At 27.0% G+C, this 21,826-nt stretch overlaps 1 protein-coding gene across 6 annotated transcripts in view; it reads left to right on the forward strand.

Annotated features, from left to right (window-relative positions):
* LOC145293786 (sorting nexin-14-like) overlaps positions 1–21,826 on the forward strand; it is a 1,078,299-nt gene that overhangs the window by 1,013,623 nt on the left and 42,850 nt on the right. For all 6 annotated transcript variants that reach the window (XM_080140331.1, XM_080140332.1, XM_080140333.1 and 3 more), the window contains one exon: positions 3,365–3,395. In XM_080140331.1, the coding sequence (XP_079996457.1) occupies positions 3,365–3,395 (31 nt within the window). The remainder of the gene's footprint in view (positions 1–3,364; positions 3,396–21,826) is intronic.

Genomic DNA, 21,826 nt, shown 5'->3' on the forward strand with positions numbered 1-21,826 from the left:
TTCAAAAATAGTTTTTTTTCTTCAAACTCTGCCAAAATTTGGTATACAATGTCATATAATATTCTTTGTTTACTGTATTAGCACTTGCGGGTGTGTATGCGTTTTTACAAGATGATTCGCTTTCTTATGATCGCATAATCATTGAATTAGACTACTGATGCAAGAATAAAAACAGTGTTCTAACTCCAAACACATTTGCATATTCATAAGGATATCTACAAAGCAAGAGAGAGTTTGAATGCCTAGTAGTTGAATCCTCGAGTGTCTTCGATCTCTGTGTACTGGAACTTGTCAGGACTTTCTGACATTAGGAGACTTCCTTGTAGAAGTAAACCCTGACCAAATATTGAATATAATAATGGAAATTGGCAAAATATCTCCCAGAATAAAAAAGATGACCATAGCATGGTTATGCATTGGCTCATATAAAGTGATGTTACCAGAAGCAAACAATACTATGCTTAGATACTCCAAGATCAGCTCAATTCTAGTTCTGATATCTGATAAAACCAAATGAGGACCATAAGAAAAAAGAAACTATAACAATTGTGAGATACATTCTTCAAATGCCTTAAGAGAGATCTTCAATAATGCACTAGCCTTATTCTCAATTTCAGATTCTACATCATATTGACTCTGACAGCGACCCCGATCTAACTCTTGACATGCCAGATCGTTTTTTTGAAAGCTATCAGCAAAGTGTGCTGACATTTCCCAAAAGAGTTGTGTTCTGACAATCTTCAGTTTTTATTTTTAATAAAACATCATCAAGCATCAACCAATGAACTTAAGTAAACATGTAGTCGTGAAGGACTTAAAAAAAATTCCAAGTCACTTTTGAATTCGTCTTCCCCACATTTCCTACTAAATTCTTTCCAGGGCTTTCAGCCAAATCTATTTGAATGCAGCTATCAATTTATTCTTTATTTCATTTAAAGCACAATTTTTACTGCTCCCACAATACCTACTCTTGCGACTGATGCACAAAAACACTCATACAATTCAATATTAATGAAATGTTCAACATTTATGTAATAAAATATTTTATAATGAATTCAGTTTTTCTTCGTTGTTTCATTTGTCCAAGGTTTAAGAAATGATGAAAAAAAAACTTAGTATTCAAGGCTCAAAAAAAAAAAAAAAATAGGAGGGGGGGTGGTATCGTCAATTTTTAGAGCCCTTGTACGTAAGTGTAACTTGTAAAGAAATAAAGTGTTAGTCCTGGCAGGGTGGGAGGGGATCTTTATCTCTAGGAATGAATTGAACTAATGTAGCAAACAATAGAAATAATGAAAACAAAATGGCATACTGTTCCCACATCCTGGCTGGTACACCAATCACAAATCTTGACCTCTTGGACAGGGTGCAAAAAACATTTCGGTAATTATGCAACTATACTACAGTGATAAAGCTAAATTTTCACGAGTGTTTCTGGACAGATAACGGAAAGAATCAGGATATGACGAAACTCATGAAGAAGGTGGGTACGGAGACAATTTTTTTACTGGATTATGTAACTAACCTCTTCAGAAGAAAATGAATAAAACATGACTCAACATATGATAATTTTGCAGAATGAATATTTGAATGTTTTATCTATTTTTTAAGATTAATTTATTTTAACAATAATACGAACAAGAAAAAGTGTTTATGCATCTATGTTATCACAGTATTTTTGAATAGTATTTCCAAGTGAGATTACAGTTTTTCATGGCATTTTTTTTATTAATTAAATTGTTAGGTGAAAGTAGAGAAGAGTTACAAAATACTCTCCCCTCGTTAAGAATGGATTTCTAAATAATAACGTTCGAGCACGGTATCTTCTCTGCATAAGTACAAAAAAATAACAACAAATATAAACCTAGCTAATGTATGAGTTGTTTTATTTTTAGTAAGCGAAAAAAAAAAAAACAAAGACAAAGAATTATAAAAACAAAAATAAAAGACTTTTTTTTTTTTGGTAGATTTATTAATTTGGGGGGGGGGGGTATATTTTTATGATTATTTTTAAGAAACGCGAGAAAATTGTTTGATTAAATTTTTTTTTATGTAGAGGAGGGTGATTACTAAATTTTCATCTTCATCTCTAGGCATTAATTTTTCTCATTTTTTTTTTTTAATGGCAAAGGATGCTTGCATGTTTGACAACTTTTAATTTTGCCAATAATTTTTTTTTTCTTGGCAGAACTCTATCACCTTTTCCACAGATTTTAGTTTGTCGCTTAGTTGTGATAAATTCATGTTGCTTTAAATTGTTGTGAACAAATTGATTGAAATATTTTATCATCTACTTACTTGATTTTGATTGCAAAAGTGTTTTGTCAATTCATTCCGCTATCGGCATGGAAACGCTTGTGAAAGTTCAGTTTTATCATGGTAACATAGATGCATAAGTACCAACATTTCTAACCTCATAGTTCTTCTCACACTATCTTCCAAGCATTGCAACAGTGTTGTATCCTTATACTTGTTTTACAAATACTTTCTCTGAATTTGCTTTGACGAATTTACTAGACTTGTACATCCATAACATAAATACCCCTGCCCTTACCGACAACAAAATCTTACCTCTTCATTTTAAAAGTTACTTAGATGCCAGAAAATTTTCTACTATAATAGCTTATTGACTAGGACTGCCTGCTTTTGGAATACCCTGCTCTGCTGTCTGTTTCCACAACCAAATCAACATGCCGAAATTTAAATGTAATGGAAATAAACATCTTACTAAACAACACCCCTCCTAACTTGCCTCTTTTCTCCGAATAAATTTGGCCAAAATAGCCTTGCTGCTTCCCAGGGTCTTGCGGTCCCAGGGAGCCTGTGCCCCCCCCTCTACAATTGTGGGGCCTGCGGGAGCGCTAAGCACGGCCCTGACCCTGCCTAAATTGCCTCTTTTCCCTCAATAAATTTGGCCACTATCACAGTAACCTTTTGTCTAGGGGTGAACAAAAATGAAAAAGCAGATCTACATAGTTTTGTTAATGGGGTCAAATAACAATAATGTTAAAGAAAACTTTGCATATAAAATTGAAGGGATGGGTCTTGATCTTTTTAACTTTAGCCACATCACAGACTAGTTAAAATAGACTTTAAGGAGTCAATAAAAAGAAATCATTTTCATTACGTATTACACTGAATGTGAAAGATTTTGATGACTATCAAACTTAAAAATGACCAAGTAAAGCTTTCAGATTTTTTGTAGTGTTTGGTGGTCTTGAAAATTGTGTGCCTTACAAGTGGATGTTATTCTTCATTTCTATATTTACTATGTATAACGTCTTTATTGTAAGGGTTTTTTATTTTTATTTCATAAAAGAAATATACATTAAATCTAATTTCTTTTTGTTTTTCTTTTCTTTTCCAGATGTTTTATTTTTTGACACTGATCCACCAAGGTAAGCTAGCAAATCACGATTTCTAACAAGTCGCATATATTTTTTATGTATGGAAGCTCATTAACCTCAATTCCCACTATGATGCAACACATTTCTTTCCAAATCAAATTCAGTAAAATAGCAAATCCTTTTTTTTTTATACATTATGACAGCTGAAGAGTTAATCAAGCTGAGATCAGAGAACATTTGACTCATTTTATGCTGTGATCTATGCTGGATATTATTTCCCATGCTTGCCTGAGTTTGTCTTTTATCTGGATCATCCATGTGTAGACAATGTCTGTGTTATTATTTTGTCTTTTTCTTTATAGTGGTTGGACCACATGATTCGTGATGAATAAATGAATGAGAACGATGTTGATAATTCATAATATTTATTTAATAGAGCAAATTATCATCACCGGTTGGGTTGCTCAATTGTGTCATAAATTTCAAAGGCCTTATGTTTCAGAATATTTTAAATGAGGATTATTTTTTTTTATCTTGGATGTTAGTTTTGCAACGTGTCAGCTGATGTAACTTCTGGCCTTCTTCAAGTGTATTTTGTCACAATCTGTAAGGACATGTGGCACAATGAATGTAAGTGCTAAGCAATAATCAGTCTCTTAATACTTCAACACACGCATGACTGAAGGAACAAGCACAAGCTATGCTATGGATTAAATAAAGAATTCTAGTTGAAATTCCATACAAATTCCAGAGTTTGACAAAATGCACCTGAAAGCGATTGCAGATTACATCAGTTGAAATGTTGTGAACATCTATTACTATTAATGTTATATAACTCGAGAATTTTATTTATATATATATATACTGAGTAAATGGTAAAAACCTGAATAAATGCTCAATACTGCTGTTGAGCAAAATATGTTTTTATTACCGTTTTTTGGTCTGCTTAGTTACATATGTCTCCACTACCAGAATCGAATTAAAGATCCGGTAGTTTCTTCAGACTTGGCAGACTTTAAAACACACACACACACACACACACACACACACACACACACACACACAAATATTAAGGTTCAATTCACAATTTCTGAAAATGATGTTTTTTTTTATTTTCTCATAAGAGTATATGTTACATATCTGTCTCGTGAGCAATCTTCAACAACCGGTGAAAATATGTTATCACTGTATTTTTGAATGTAGCAAACTTTTCAGACAGTTCTATAGAGAAAAAAACATATTCAAACACTATCTTTACATGTCACAAACAGTCCAATTCATACCTCTGATGTCGAGGGTGTATTCCTGTTGTTGGACAGTTCTCCATCTGGGAGATTGTAACCCATAGGACAGGCTTTATTCTGTCCTATGAGATACAATCTCCCAGGCATTTTCTCCTCTTTCTTGAAGAGCAAATTTATTTATTGCTAATGATACTTTGTGTGTAACGCCTAAGAGTTCGGTCTTGGTTATTTATTCTTCCCAACCAATGTGTCCTGTCAGGCGAACTAATTTCCTCACCTCCCAGCTTTGTTTCAGGTCATATTTCATTGATGATAAAAATACTTTGCGTTAGATTCAAATTTAAATAATCATAAATGCAGACAATATTTTATTTACATTAAATGAAACATTTTTCATTAGTGATTTGGTTATCTTAAATGAGTTAAATGGCACTTTCAGTTCTGCATTGAAAAAATATTTAGTTTGTTATATTGTACACGTTTAGTTTTAAAACCTTATCTTGTTTTCATTTGTATTATCCATGATAAGGTAACATAATTTCATATTATCAAAAAAGAGGTGACATAATTTTATATTATCCATCATGTGGTCATATAATTTTATATTATCCATGATGAGGTCACATAATTTTATATTATTCATAATGAGGTCACATAATTTTATATTATTCATAATGAGGTCACATAATTTTATATTATCCATAATGAGGTCACATAATTTTATATTATCCATAATAAGGTCACATAATTTTATATTATTCATAATGAGGTCACATAATTTTATATTATCCATAATGAGGTCAGATAATTTTATATTATTCATAATGAGGTCACATAATTTCATATTATCAAAAACGAGGTGACATAATTTTATATTATCCATAATAGGGTCACATAATTTTATATTATTCATAATGAGATCACATAATTTTATATTATCCATAATGAGGTCAAATAATTTTATATTATTCATAATGAGGTCACATAATTTTATATTATTCATAATGAGGTCACATAATTGTATATTATTCATAATGAGGTCACATAATTTTATATTATCCATAATAGGGTCACATAATTTTATATTATTCATAATGAGGTCACATAATTTTATATTATCCATAATGAGGTCAAATAATTTTATATAATTCATAATGAGGTCACATAATTTTATATTATTCATAATGAGGTCACATAATTGTATATTATTAATAATGAGGTCACATAATTTTATATTATTCATAATGAGGTCACATAATTTTATATTATCCATAATGAGGTCACATAATTTTATATTATCCATAATAAGGTCATATAATTTTATATTATTCATAATGAGGTCACATAATTTTATATTATCCATAATGAGGTCACATAATTTTATATTATCCATAGTGAGGTCACATAATTTTATATTATCCATAATGAGGTCACATAATTTTATATTATCCATAATGGGGTCACATAATTTTATATTATTCATAATGAGATCACATAATTTCATATTATCAAAAAAGAGGTGACATAATTTTATATTATCCATAATAAGGTCACATAATTTTATATTATTCATAATGAGGTCACATAATTTTATATTATCCATAATGAGGTCAAATAATTTTATATTATTCATAATGAGGTCAAATAATTTTATATTATTCATAATGAGGTCACATAATTTTATATTATTCATAATGAGGTCACATAATTGTATATTAGTCATAATGAGGTCACATAATTTTATATTATCCATAATAGGGTCACATAATTTTATATTATTCATAATGAGGTCACATAATTTTATATTATCCATAATGAGGTCAAATAATTTTATATTATCCATAATGAGGTCACATAATTTTATATTATTCAAAATGAGGTCACATAATTGTATATTATTCATAATGAGGTCACATAATTTTATATTATTCATAATGAGGTCACATAATTTTATATTATTCAAAATGAGGTCACATAATTGTATATTATTCATAATGAGGTCACATAATTTTATATTATCCATAATGAGGTCACATAATTTTATATTATCCATAATGAGGTCACATAATTTTATATTATCCATAATGAGGTCACATAATTTTATATTATCCATAATGAGGTCACATAATTTTATATTATCCATAATGAGGTCACATAATTTTATATTATCCATAATGAGGTCACATAATTTTATATTATCCATAATGAGGTCACATAATTTTATATTATCCATAATGAGGTCAGATAATTTTATATTATCCATAATGAGGTCATATAATTTTATATTATTCATAATGAGGTCACATAATTTTATATTATCCATAATGAGGTCACATAATTTTATATTATTCATAATGAGGTCACATAATTTTATATTATCCATAATGAGGTCACATAATTTTATATTATTCATAATGAGGTCACATAATTTTATATTATCCATAATGAGGTCACATAATTTTATATTATCCATAATGAGGTCACATAATTTTATGTTATTCATAATGAGGTCACATAAATTTATATTATCCATAATGAGGTCACATAACTTTATATTATCCATAATAAGGTCACATAATTTTATATTATTCATTATGAGGTCACATAAAATTGTCATAGTCTCTTGAAAATTTAATATGTTTTTACTGTGCATCTTATGAGATGACAGACTAAGTCTTATGATTTCAGTTTAAAATGAACAGGTATAGCAGGAATTAAAATACACTCTATTAAAGCCTGATTTTCACAACTGTCGAATTTCAAAAATGCAACCCGGGTGTGAGGACACTTTAGAACAATGATATGTAATAAAATTCTGTTCTAAACTTGGAAAAAATGTCACAAAAACGTATGGAATGCTTCAGACTACTTTTGGATCATCTTGCATGAATCGAACATGAGTATTTGAGTGGCATAAGAGATTAACGAAAGGCAGGTCTGTGAGGGATGATGTGAGGTTTGAGAGGATAAAAAGAGTAAGAACACATGGGTGGATTGGAATAATAAAAGAATTCATGGATAAGCACCATCGTGTGTCTATAGAGACAATGAGTGCATGATTTGATGTAAGTGTGGGAACTGTACTCATCATTACTCGTGCTTAACTGAAGATGCGTATGTTTGACGTAAAATTTGTACCAAGGATGCTTCGTTTTCTCTTTGAACTGTTATGCTCCACCTCATATACTCTTTAAGTTTTAATATTCAGTCTTGATAGAAGCATTTCATTTAATACAATATGAAGAACTGCTGATAGAAACAGCAAATGACAAACTAATGAAGTGACTTAAACTTCGAACATAAAAATGACAAAATAAACAGACATAAAAATAACAATAATAAACAAACATAAAAATAACAATAATAAACAAACATAAAAATAACAATAATAAACAAACATAAAAATAAAAAAAAAAAACATAAAAATGACAATAATAAACAAACATAAAAATGACAATAATAAACAAACATAAAAATAACAATAATAAACAAACATAAACAAACATAAAAATAACAATCATAAACAAACAGAAACATGACAATAATAAACAAACAGAAACATGACAATAATAAACAAACAGAAACATGAAAATAATAAACAAACATAAAAATAACAATAATAAACAAACATAAAAATTACAATAATAAACAAACATAAAAATAACAATACTAAAAAGACATAACAATAACAATAATAAACAAACATAAAAATGACAATAATAAACAAACATGACAATAACAATTATAAACAAACATAAAAATGACAATAATAAACAAACATAAAAATGACAATAATAAACTAACATAAAAATGGCAATAATAAACTAACATAAAAATGACAATAATAAACATACATAAAAATAACAATAATAAACAGACATAAAAATAACAATAATAAACAAACATAAAAATAAGAATTATAAACAAAAATAAAAATAACAATAATAAACAAACATAAAAATAAGAATTATAAACAAAAATAAAAATGACAATAATAAACAAACATAAAAATGACAATAATAAACAGACATAAAAATAACAATAATAAACAAACATAAAAAGGACAATAATAAACAAACATAAAAAGGACAATAATAAACAAACATAAAAATAACAATAATAAACAGACATAAACATAACAATAATAAACAGACATAAAAATAACAATAAACAGACATAAAAATAACAATAAACAGACATAAAAATGACAATAATAAACAGACATAAAAATGACAACAATAAACAAACATAAAAATGACAATAATAAACACACATAAAAATGACAATAATAAACAAACATAAAAATGACAATAATACACAAACATAAAAATGACAATAATAAACAAACATAAAAATGACAATAATAAACAAACATAAAAATGACAATAATAAACAAACATAAAAATGACAATAATTAACAAACATAAAAATAACAATACTAAAAAGACATAACAATAACAATAATAAACAGACATAAAAATAACATCAATAAACAAACATAAAAATAACAATAATAAACAGACATAAAAATAACAATAATAAACAGACATAAAAATGACAATAAAAAACAAACAAAAAAATAACAATAATAAACAGACATAAAAATAACAATAATAAACAAACATAAAAATAACAATAATAAACAAACGTAAAAATAACAATAATAAAGAAACATAAAAATGACCAGAATAAACAAACATAAAAATCACAATAATAAACAAAAATAAAAATAACAATAATAAGCAAACATAAAAATGACAATAATAAACAGACATAAAAATAACAATAATAAACAGACATAAAAATAACAAAAATAAACAAACACAAAAATAACAATAATAAACAAACATACAATAAGAATTATAAACAAACATAAATATGACAACAATAAACAGACATAAATATGACAACAATAAACAGACATAAAAATGACAATAATAACCAGACATAAAAATGACAATAATTAACATAAAAATGACAATAATAAACAGACATAAAAAACAATAATAAACAATATAAAAATAACAATAATAAACAAACATAAAAATATATAAACTGACATAAAAATGACAATAATAAACAAACATAAAAATAACAATAATAAACAAACATAAAAATAACAATAATAAACAGACATAAAAATGACAATAATAAACAAACACAAAAATACCAATAATAAACAAACATAAAAAAACAATAATAAACAGACATAAAAATGACAATAATAAACAAACATAAAAATACCAATAATAAACAAAAATAAAAAACAATAATAAACAAACATAAAAATGACAATAATAAACAAACATAAAAGTGACAATAATAAACAAACATAAAAATAACAATAATAAACAAACATAAAAATAACATCAATAAACAAACATAAAAATAACAATAATAAACAAACATAAACAAACATAAAAATAACAATCATAAACAAACAGGAACATGACAATAATAAACAAACAGAAACATGACAATAATAAACAAACAGAAACATGAAAATAATAAACAAACATAAAAATAACAATAATAAACAAACATAAAAATTACAATAATAAACAAACATAAAAATAACAATACTAAAAAGACATAACAATAACAATAATAAACAAACATAAAAATGACAATAATAAACAAACATGAAAATAACAATTATAAACAAACATAAAAATGACAATAATAAACAAACATAAAAATGACAATAATAAACTAACATAAAAATGGCAATAATAAACTAACATAAAAATGACAATAATAAACATACATAAAAATAACAATAATAAACAGACATAAAAATAACAATAATAAACAAACATAAAAATAAGAATTATAAACAAAAATAAAAATAACAATAATAAACAAACATAAAAATAAGAATTATAAACAAAAATAAAAATGACAATAATAAACAAACATAAAAATGACAATAATAAACAGACATAAAAATAACAATAATCAACAAACATAAAAAGGACAATAATAAACAAACATAAAAAGGACAATAATAAACAAACATAAAAATAACAATAATAAACAGACATAAAAATGACAAAAATAAACAGACATAAACATAACAATAATAAACAGACATAAAAATAACAATAAACAGACATAAAAATAACAATAAACAGACATAAAAATGACAATAATAAACAGACATAAAAATGACAATAATAAACAAACATAAAAATGACAATAATAAACAAACATAAAAATGACAATAATAAACAAACATAAAAATGACAATAATAAACAAACATAAAAATGACAATAATAAACAAACATAAAAATGACAATAATAAACAAACATAAAAATGACAATAATAAACAAACATAAAAATAACAATACTAAAAAGACATAACAATAACAATAATAAACAGACATAAAAATAACATCAATAAACAAACATAAAAATAACAATAATAAACAGACATAAAAATAACAATAATAAACAGACATAAAAATGACAATAAAAAACAAACAAAAAAATAACAATAATAAACAGACATAAAAATAACAATAATAAACAAACATAAAAATAACAATAATAAACAAACGTAAAAATAACAATAATAAAGAAACATAAAAATGACCAGAATAAACAAACATAAAAATCACAATAATAAACAAAAATAAAAATAACAATAATAAGCAAACATAAAAATGACAATAATAAACAGACATAAAAATAACAATAATAAACAGACATAAAAATAACAAAAATAAACAAACATAAAAATAACAATAATAAACAAACATACAATAAGAATTATAAACAAACATAAATATGACAACAATAAACAGACATAAATATGACAACAATAAACAGACATAAAAATGACAATAATAACCAGACATAAAAATGACAATAATTAACATAAAAATGACAATAATAAACAGACATAAAAAACAATAATAAACGATATAAAAATAACAATAATAAACAAACATAAAAATATATAAACTGACATAAAAATGACAATAATAAACAAACATAAAAATAACAATAATAAACAAACATAAAAATAACAATAATAAACAGACATAAAAATGACAATAATAAACAAACACAAAAATACCAATAATAAACAAACATAAAAAAACAATAATAAACAGACATAAAAATGACAATAATAAACAAACATAAAAATACCAATAATAAACAAAAATAAAAAACAATAATAAACAAACATAAAAATGACAATAATAAACAAACATAAAAGTGACAATAATAAACAAACATAAAAATAACAATAATAAACAAACATAAAAATAACATCAATAAACAAACATAAAAATAACAATAATAAACAAACATAAACAAACATAAAAATAACAATCATAAACAAACAGAAACATGACAATAATAAACAAACAGAAACATGACAATAATAAACAAACAGAAACATGAAAATAATAAACAAACAGAAACATGAAAATAATAAACAAACATAAAAATGACAATAATAAACAAACATAAAAATGACAATAATAAACAAACATAAAAATGACAATAATAAACAAACATAAAAATGATAATAATAAACAAACATAAAAATGACAATAATAAACAAACATAAAAATGACAATAATAAACAAACATAAAAATGACAATAATAAACAAACATAAAAATAACAATTATAAAAAAACATAAAGAAGACAACATTAAACAAACATAAAATAACAATAATAAACAAACATAAAAATTAGACTTACAAACAAACATAAAGATGACAATAATTAACAGACATAAAAATAACAATAATAAACAAACATAAAAATGATAATAATAAACTAAAATAAAAATAACAATAATAAACAGACATAAAAATGACAATAATAAACAAACATAAAAATGACAATAATAAACAAACATAAAGATGACAATAATAAACAGACATAAAATAACAATTATAAACAGACATAAATATGACAATAATAAACAGACATAAAAATAACAATTATAAACAAACATAAAGATGACAATTATCAACAAACATTAAATAACAATAATAAATAAACATTAAATAACAATAATAAACAAACATAAAATAACAATTATAAACAAACATAAAGATGACAATAATAAACAAACATAAAAATAACAATAATAAACAAACATACAAATGACAAATATAAACAAACATAATATAACAATTATAAACAAACATAAAGATGACAATTATAAACAAACATAAAATGACAATAATAAACAAACATAAAATAACAATTATAAACAAACATAAGATGACAATAATAAACAAACATAAAAATTACAAATATAAACAAACATAAAATAACAATTATAAACAAACATAAAAATAACAATAATAAACAGACATAAATATGACAATAATAAACAGACATAAAAATGACAATAATAAACAAACATAAAGATGACAATAATAAACAGACATAAATATGACAATAATAAACAAACATAAAAATAACAATAATAAACAAACATAAAAATAACAATTATAAACAGACATAAAAATGACAATAATAAACAAACATAAAAATGACAATAATAAACAGACATAAAAACAATAATAAAAAACATAAAAATAACAATAATAAACAAACATAAAAATATATAAACAGACATAAAAATGACAATAATAAACAAACATAAAAATCACAATAATAAACATAAAATAACAATTATAAACAAACATAAACATAACAATTATAATCAAACATAAAGTTTACAATAATAAACAGACATTAAAATAACAATTATAAACAAACATAAAGATGACAATAATAAACAAACATTAAATAACAAATATAAACAAACATAAAAATAACAATTATAAACAAACATAAAGATGACAATAATAAACAAACATTAAATAACAATAATAAACAAACATAAAAATAACAATTATAACAAACATAAAGATGACAATAATAAACAAACATAAAAATAACAATAATAAACAAACATAAAGATGACAATAATAAACAAACAACCATGGAATGCAATCTTTGTATTAACAAGCAAGTGATGATGCTTTCTTCACATGCATAGACATTGAAGTGGTGATCACTATGAAATGTTACTGCCGGGGATTTATTCCAGCCAAACATTGCGGTTGCTACACAATCATGCACCCATGATATCATTTTAGATATTATGCAATAGAATCTTGTAGTAAAAAAAAGTTTTATGCAAACCTCAACTGCACCTTTTTTTTTTTAAATTTGTTCTCATAAGAAACGACAGTTTATTAGAATTCACTTTTTAAAAAAATTATTCTTGTTGAGGATCACTGTTTCTTGGTTGATGTCCTCCTAAGCCTGTCTCAGTTTAGGAGTAAATTGATACACCGAAGAAAAACGATATTAACTTGTTTTTTTTTAAGTAATGGAACTGGATATATTTGTTTTTTTTTATAAGTTGGTATCTACTTTCTTTTACTAGATTAGACTGTTTGAATAAACCGGCTTCCTAACCAAACATTTATTATTATTATTTTTTCCTTTCCCTCTGCAAAACACAATCAGGTTTTGCAAATGTAAAACAAAAACAAGAATTTTTCTCTGCGCAACAACCAAACCAAACCAAACACCATGAATAAATATGTGTGTATATATATATATATATATATATATATATATATATATATATATATATATATAAAATTTGGAGCACAAAACTTTTACCAAAATGACTGGATTGAGCATTTAATAAGCTGAAAAGATTTTATGTGCCGTAAAACAAAACAACTAAACCAAACACTTGAAAATATGACGTGGAACACTTTCATCTAAATAACCTGAAAAGTGTTAAGATATCGTTTAACAAAACACCATATCAAACATCATGAATAAGTATTTGAAGATATAAAGAACTCGAAGCATAAAAAACTTTTATCTACATGCCTAGATTCGGCATTAAGTAAGCCGAAAAAGTGTTCATAAAATGAAATAACCAAACTAGACCCACTGCAGAAAGATGTTGCACAAAGCCAGAAAATAGGGAAAACACGTAACTCTTGAGGGGAACAACAGTAATTTTTCTTTTCAAAGGGAGGGACTGACACTTTGAAGAGTACTCCATTTAGGGCCGAGCTGGAACATACCTCACCCCAATAAAAGAGGGTCTGGTCCTGTCAATTACTGATCAAATTCTCTGCTAGTATGAAATCTCCATTACTGGAACTAATTGTTAAATTGTTACATACTGTGTTTGCATAAATGACATGTAGTGTGCGTGTTTGTGTGTGTGTGTGTGTATATATATATATATATAAACTGTGATGTCATGGTGCCAAATCATTATTCATCTTGTATACTGGTGTGTGTATATATAACAGTATATATATATGTGTCTGTGATGTATCTCACTTGATACATGTTATATAGCAGGCGTATATAAAACTTATAATGTGTTATATAACGTCTATGTAAACTTATAATGTCGTTTAGTGAATGTACATGCATGTGTGTCGGTGTTTAAACATTCTACAAAGAGTTCAATAATGGGGCAATAAGATAACAAGGAACAGTTCTATTACGAAGACCAATATCGTCTTTATGTGGGGACACTTCAGACAAAAGGATACATACTTTCTTCCACTGATTTGTCTTGATTCTAAAGGGTCTTTGCCTCCAAAGGAAAACGCCGTATGCAAAGATATTTTCTTTATGCAACATTTATTAACTTTTAATGTATTCCCTCAGAGTTGGACACATTTCTCTGTTATTTCTGCATTGCTCTAATTGGTCAGTGGAAATGCTGCCAGAGCTAACAGACAATTCTCTCTCTATCTAACTTTTCTCTTGGTCTGTGTTGTGAATAAAATCATTTTTTGTTTGTTACATTGATGTCACATTGAGGTCAGTCCTTATTGTCCAAGTTATCTTTGTTATTGTTTATTATAAACTAGCCTGGATGCCTGACGTTGCCCAGGTATTTGGAGGAGTGTGTTGAGCAAAAAAAAAAATGTGGTAGTAGGCAGGCTCGAACCCATGACATGAAGGCGGAAAAGAAAGTGAAAGAAAACCTGATATCTTACCGCTACTCCCTGACACGACCGGAAGTTCAGAACATTGAAATTAAGTGAGGTCAATCCAATCAATGCAATGCAATGACTTGAAAAAATGGCGGCGCCCAAAAAAAAAGACCTTCCTTGCAGAAAACTGCCCAGTTTAAGATGAAGAAATTAATATTTTCAGCCAATTTTTCAATATTTGTCGTCCGAAAGATTGAGCTCCAAAAGAATACCAATCTTGTGAAAATCCGTCGCCTAGACATACATACATACATACATACATACATACATACATACATACATACATACGTATGTTCAAACAGACAGGTGAAATTTATATTATAGATTATTCTTTGAGATTTAATTCTAAATCTATTTATTGAGACTTTAGCATTTCTTTGAAACAATTCTACTCTGCGGATTCCCGTCTTTGTTATTGTTCCTAAATTGCTTTTTTTAAGATTCTTTCTCTTAGTGAAATATTTAATATTTTAAAACATTGAACAATTGCTGTGTAATCTCTCAGTTTTACTTTTGGCAACCTGATACTGCCCGGGAATCCCAAATTTAACATAAATAATTTTCCGCAAGTTATGTTTATATGAAAGTAAATTATTCTTTATGACAAGTTGTATCTAAACAATGTGAGTTATATTAAAAGGTGTTATTAAATTTGAACAACAATTTCGTTTCGGTTATTTTCTGTTTTGTATTTTCCCCTCTTACCAATATTAAATCAATTTTGTAGCTGATATTATAAACCTCTTTTAGTACATTCACTAGTACACGATATTTGAAATTTCGATATTATGTTTTATTCCTGTTTATTTTAATCATGCTCCACAATAAACCTAACCGGCAGCCAGACTTAGTTGTGAGAGAAATCTGCTTACTGTCTTTAAACACCAGAATGGCTAAAAAAATGGAGAATCATTTTATGTTAGATTTCTATACAAAACTGGTTCCCCACTATAAATTTTATTATAATTGTTTTTTATTTGTTTATTGTTCTACTTTAGGGTTTCCACATTTAATTATTTAAAAACCCAAAGTAGAATCTCATTAGAAATCATGAAAATAATGTAACACAGTAGTAATACGTAATCCCAAACCAAAATTAACCAAAATATAATAGTTGACGATACTGACACGACTTTAAACATATGAGGTGCCTTCAATGAAATTGAAGAATTTTTTAGTACAAGCATTTCAAATTGTTGTAAACTCTTGAAAATCTAGTATGTTATTGCTATATGTCTTATGAGATGATTGACAAATTCTTATGATTTCAAAGTCAAATGAGCAGCTATAGCAGGAATTGGAATATACTCTACTAAAGTCTGATTGTCACAGCTGGTGAAGTTGGAATCTGGGTGTGAGAACACTTTAGAAGAACGACATCCAATAAAGTTCTGTTTAAAACTTAGAAAAAATGCCAGAGAAACGAATGCTTCAGACTGCTTTTGGACCATCTTGCATGAATTGAGCATCAGTTTTTGAGTAGTATAAGAGATTCAAGGAAGGCAGTGAGTCTGTGAGAGAAGATGAGAGGTGTAGGAGGAGTAAAGAAGTCAGAACACTAGATATGATTTCATGGATAAGGACAGTCGTGTGTCTATAGAAACAATAACAAACAATAAGTGCACAGTCTGGTGTCAATGTGTGAACTTCAGTGAGAAACTGAAGATGCAGAAGATTTATGCAAAGTTTGTCCCAATGGTGCTCAGAGAAGATTAGACTATTTGACCAAGATGATAATCAAAACAGTTTTTCACCCTCTCTATGGTGTAGACCTTGCTCTCTGTGACTTTTGGTTATTTCATTAGCTCAAGGAAAACATTAGAGGCTGTTATTAAGAGACAATTGAGGAGATGTAAGAAGCTGGGGCAGGGGTCATTGACATGCTCACATAGGCCTCCATGAAGGCTTCCAGAAGTTGTTGAAATGGTACAACAAGTGCATTGCAGCCAGAGGGGATTACTTCGAAGGGAACTAGAGTTTCATGTGTGTACTACCAATAAAAGTGTCAATATACAAAATTCTGGAAACTTATTTCAGCCACCTCGTATATTTCCGTTGCTGCGAGTTATTTATGTAAAAAACTGAGGAAATCTTAAATTTTCTTTTTGTTTACGTAGGAAACGCATTTCTGTAAACCATGTTATTACACAGGCCGACATGCTGCAACTAATCAATAGCCTAATTGGACATAAATTGATGCTCGATCAGTTAAGAAAACTCGCTGCATTTGCCAATAAGAACAAATTCATTTAACCTTTTCGATATTTGTTTTTCATTTCAGTTTGTTGCTTTTTTTATATTGTGTTGAGACTATAATTATTAATTACCGAATCTAGGAAAACGGACTTTTAATTAAGGCCCCCATAATAAATATTTGGACCCAGTAATGAATTTTATGAGTGCATTAAAATTCTAATCAGAATTTATTCTGTTATTTCCTTTCGTGAAACCGATACAGAGAACGTAGCTAACATTTTATGGAATGATGAAAGGCACTAGAGTTTTGGTTTAACCGGAAATGTTGTATGTCAGGAAACGAAATCTTCAACAGAGATTATTTTTTATAGCAAAACCAATATGTTGATTATTTGAACTAACTTAGGAATTATTAATGCATGTACAAAATGTATTATAGATCTCTATGATATATAAAGATCAATACATGCATTAATAATTTACATATATATTATTTCATGTCTCTACAAAATAATTATGTATCTATGTTCAGTATTTACTTCAACAGTACTCATTACATGTGTAGAACTAGGTAGTAAGTTTTCAATATATATAGCAATTAAGCTACACAGAATATTTCACATTACATCCACGTGAGGATTCGTCAGGATATTGAGGAACCTTTACAAGGATGAAATGCAGAATTGTGTAAGTGTGTTGCTTAATTGCCATATATATTTTCAAAACTTGCTAATATTATTAGTTACGTTTATTTTTCAGTGATAATGGCAACTTATGAAACGTAACTAATCATATTAGCAAGTTTTGAAAAAAAAAGAATAAGTGATTGAGAGAAAGTCAATGCATTATATCGCCCTATTTAGAGAAGAATAAGTGCATTTATACAGCGATTCACCATATTTTATCTATATAAATATACTGTATGATATTTAGTTATGTCTACCTGTCTATCTAGAACCGTATCCTCGAATGAACTGAACCATATTTTCATAACATTTACAATTTATGAAATGTAAATTAATATTTTAAATATCATTGAGAATTTAGTAGATATAGCTTGTAAATAGTGTGATTTCAAAATCACATCAGATGGAGTGGGGGTAAAGTATGTGTGACATTAAATTAAAGCTTTTTTTAGATAACGCCATTTTGAAAAATATATTTGATTTGTTTTAGAATTTTTTTAGATAAAGATTGATAATTCGTATTATTTGGATTTTTTTTTTCATCTTAAGTGTTATTTTCAAAATGTTTCAGTTGATGGAACCTCTGGTAATGCAAGGTTCTGTTCCAAATTCTGTGCAGATTCCCAAGTTCAACAGAAAGGTTCCAGATTTTGACAAAATACGCTTGAAAAATCTTAGAAATTTAACGGATCAAAATCTTGTGAGATTCAAGATGAGAACAGTTGTTTGATTAATACAAATAATGCACACATGAATTGATCCATTAATTTTTTCACAAGCTTAGCTATTATTATTTTTATACATGTGTTAACTTTATTGTTTCTAATAAAATATTTTCGATGTTTATTTTTTAAATTAAAAGATATATTCATAATTATTTCAGGTTTTTAGAACGTTGGTAAGTTTACAAGCAAGTAGACTTTAAATTACAAAAGAATTGCAAATTTTGAAAAAAAAAAAAAAATCCTCAAACAAAAATGTTTCTATGCACTTTTCTATTTTTCTCACATTGCTTTTTTGTTATATTTTTAAAATTTTGTTTTTACAAATAGGTCACCATTTATTAAGAATGAAAGTCACTCGAGGATAAAGATTAATAAGATGACTGCATTGTCAGTTAAATGATGAAGACTGTGATAACGGATTAAAAATGATGAATAAAATTGAATCGTTTATAAGAACGGTTTATGAGCGGTGCTAACAATAGATCTGAAGATTACGATGCTTCATCCTGCAGAAAAACAGTCAAATAGTAACAGATTCTACAGATACGGCTTTCTAGAAAAGAAACATTGTTCATAAAAATTCCGTTTGATGCACAGATGACAACAAGAAGGTTCTTTGCAGTTGTATTAATCAGGAGTTCTTGCTGTGAATATCTTATAAGTAGAAACAAGAGATTATAGCTCAGTTAGGCATCTTACATGGAAATGATATGATTTTGTATTTACCTTCTTTTTCTGAAGTTAGCAAACCATAAAGTAAAAAGTGAGACATGTACAGGGTTCGAACCCGTGTCTTCAAAAGAGAAACTGCTTGATGTAAGTGTCTGAGAGTGCTAAAAATTCTAGGGAATGATAAGAAAATTTGTTGAAAGGCTGAGGAAATCACCGAAAATGAGGCAGAAAAGATTGATAAATTATCAGAAAGATGTTGAAAAGGCTGGGAAATGACCGGAAGTTGCTAAAAAGTTTAGGAAAAGATCAAAATGGTCACATCACATAATTCTCAGTTGTGTGCAAGTATCAACTAGAAGATCCTGACATCTATAAATATAAAAGCGAAAATGTATGTATGTATGTACGCTTTTCCTCAATGTCCACAAAAGGCTTCTTTCAGAGAAGCGCTCGCTCACTCGCTTCACAACTTCTTAAAACTTTTTATATCATCTATAAATTGTAATATCTCACACTTAACCACGGAGCTCGCCTGTCTATTTAATTTTATTGACTTTCAAACGTTAATTATTCGACATTTCCCGCATCGGCATGCGTTACATTCGGTTTTCGGTATAAACAAAAAGCGAAAATGTATGTATGTATGTATGTATGTACGCTTTTCCTCGATGTCCACAAAAGGCTTCTTTCAGAGAAGCGCTCGCTCGCTCTCTTCACAACTTCTTAAAACTTTTTATATCATCTATAAATTGTAATATCTCACACTTAACCACAGAGATCGTCTGTCTATTTAATTTTATTGACTTTCAAACGTTAATTATTCGACGGCGTTACATTCGGTTTTCGGTATAAACAAAAAGTGAAACTCTAATCACAGGCACAGAGTCAGTGGTCTCTAGAGAGCTAAGTAACGTTTGGTCAATGTCGACTTCGTTATATCAGACGGTAGCTTTCATTTCGAGAAGAGGGAGCGGGTTTTTATTGACCTCATTAAAAACTGTCCCCGCACAAAATGCTAACTGCTGAATAGCTATCGCCGTCACGTCAATCAAAAACGCGCACCTGTTTTTTTTCACACTTTACTATTTTCCAACTGCACGTCGTCAAGGCTTTTTTTTTTCACGGGCAACTGTTTTTTTTTCACACACACCTACAAACACCTGGGCAACGCCGGGTACCCCTCGCTAGTAGTTAAATAAGAGATTAATTCAATTAAATTTTCATGGACTGCAATAATAATAAACATTATTATATCTGTTGTTTTTAAAATACACGAGTAATATGTTTTTTTTTTTTTTAATCTTTGAATTTACACAAAATCATATTCAACAGTAAAGCTACAATAGAGTAAAAGCTACAATACAATTTAGTAGTTTCCTCCATGTTCCAGTTAATGGAATTACTTCTTCACAATGTAATTCTTATTCAGCATTTGATAAAAACTAATCGATAAGAAAAAGAAGACAAAATTAAATTACTACTTATAATACTGTTATTACTAATAATATTATTACTATTACTACTACTACTAATAATAATAATAATGGGATAGTTTTGTGTCTATATTAAAAATAAGAGAACATTTTTCTTTCTTTTATTACTATCAGTTATTATTAAGTTTAAGCCTACTCTCCTTTTCTCATAAAATGCAATTTTATACATGATTTTTCTTTTCTTACTTCATTAATATTATGAGACATTATTAAGATTAAGCATGTGCTTCTTTGCTTATGATAATTAAATTTACATATATGATTATTATATAATTTAAACTTTCATCATAGAAACTTTTCGAAAATCCAAATTTAGTTTTGTGCAATCATTTGTACAAAGTCAACGAATTTAATTTTATGTTTATCCCTTTTGCATTTATCGATACAATTTAAATTTGATAAATTAACGAAGAACAAAAATTAAAAGAGAAGCAAATATC

The sequence above is a fragment of the Euprymna scolopes genome, chromosome 15, assembly GCF_053919585.1.
Source record: "Euprymna scolopes isolate OS-2025 chromosome 15, ASM5391958v1, whole genome shotgun sequence".
NCBI classification, from domain to species: Eukaryota; Metazoa; Mollusca; class Cephalopoda; order Sepiida; family Sepiolidae; genus Euprymna; species Euprymna scolopes.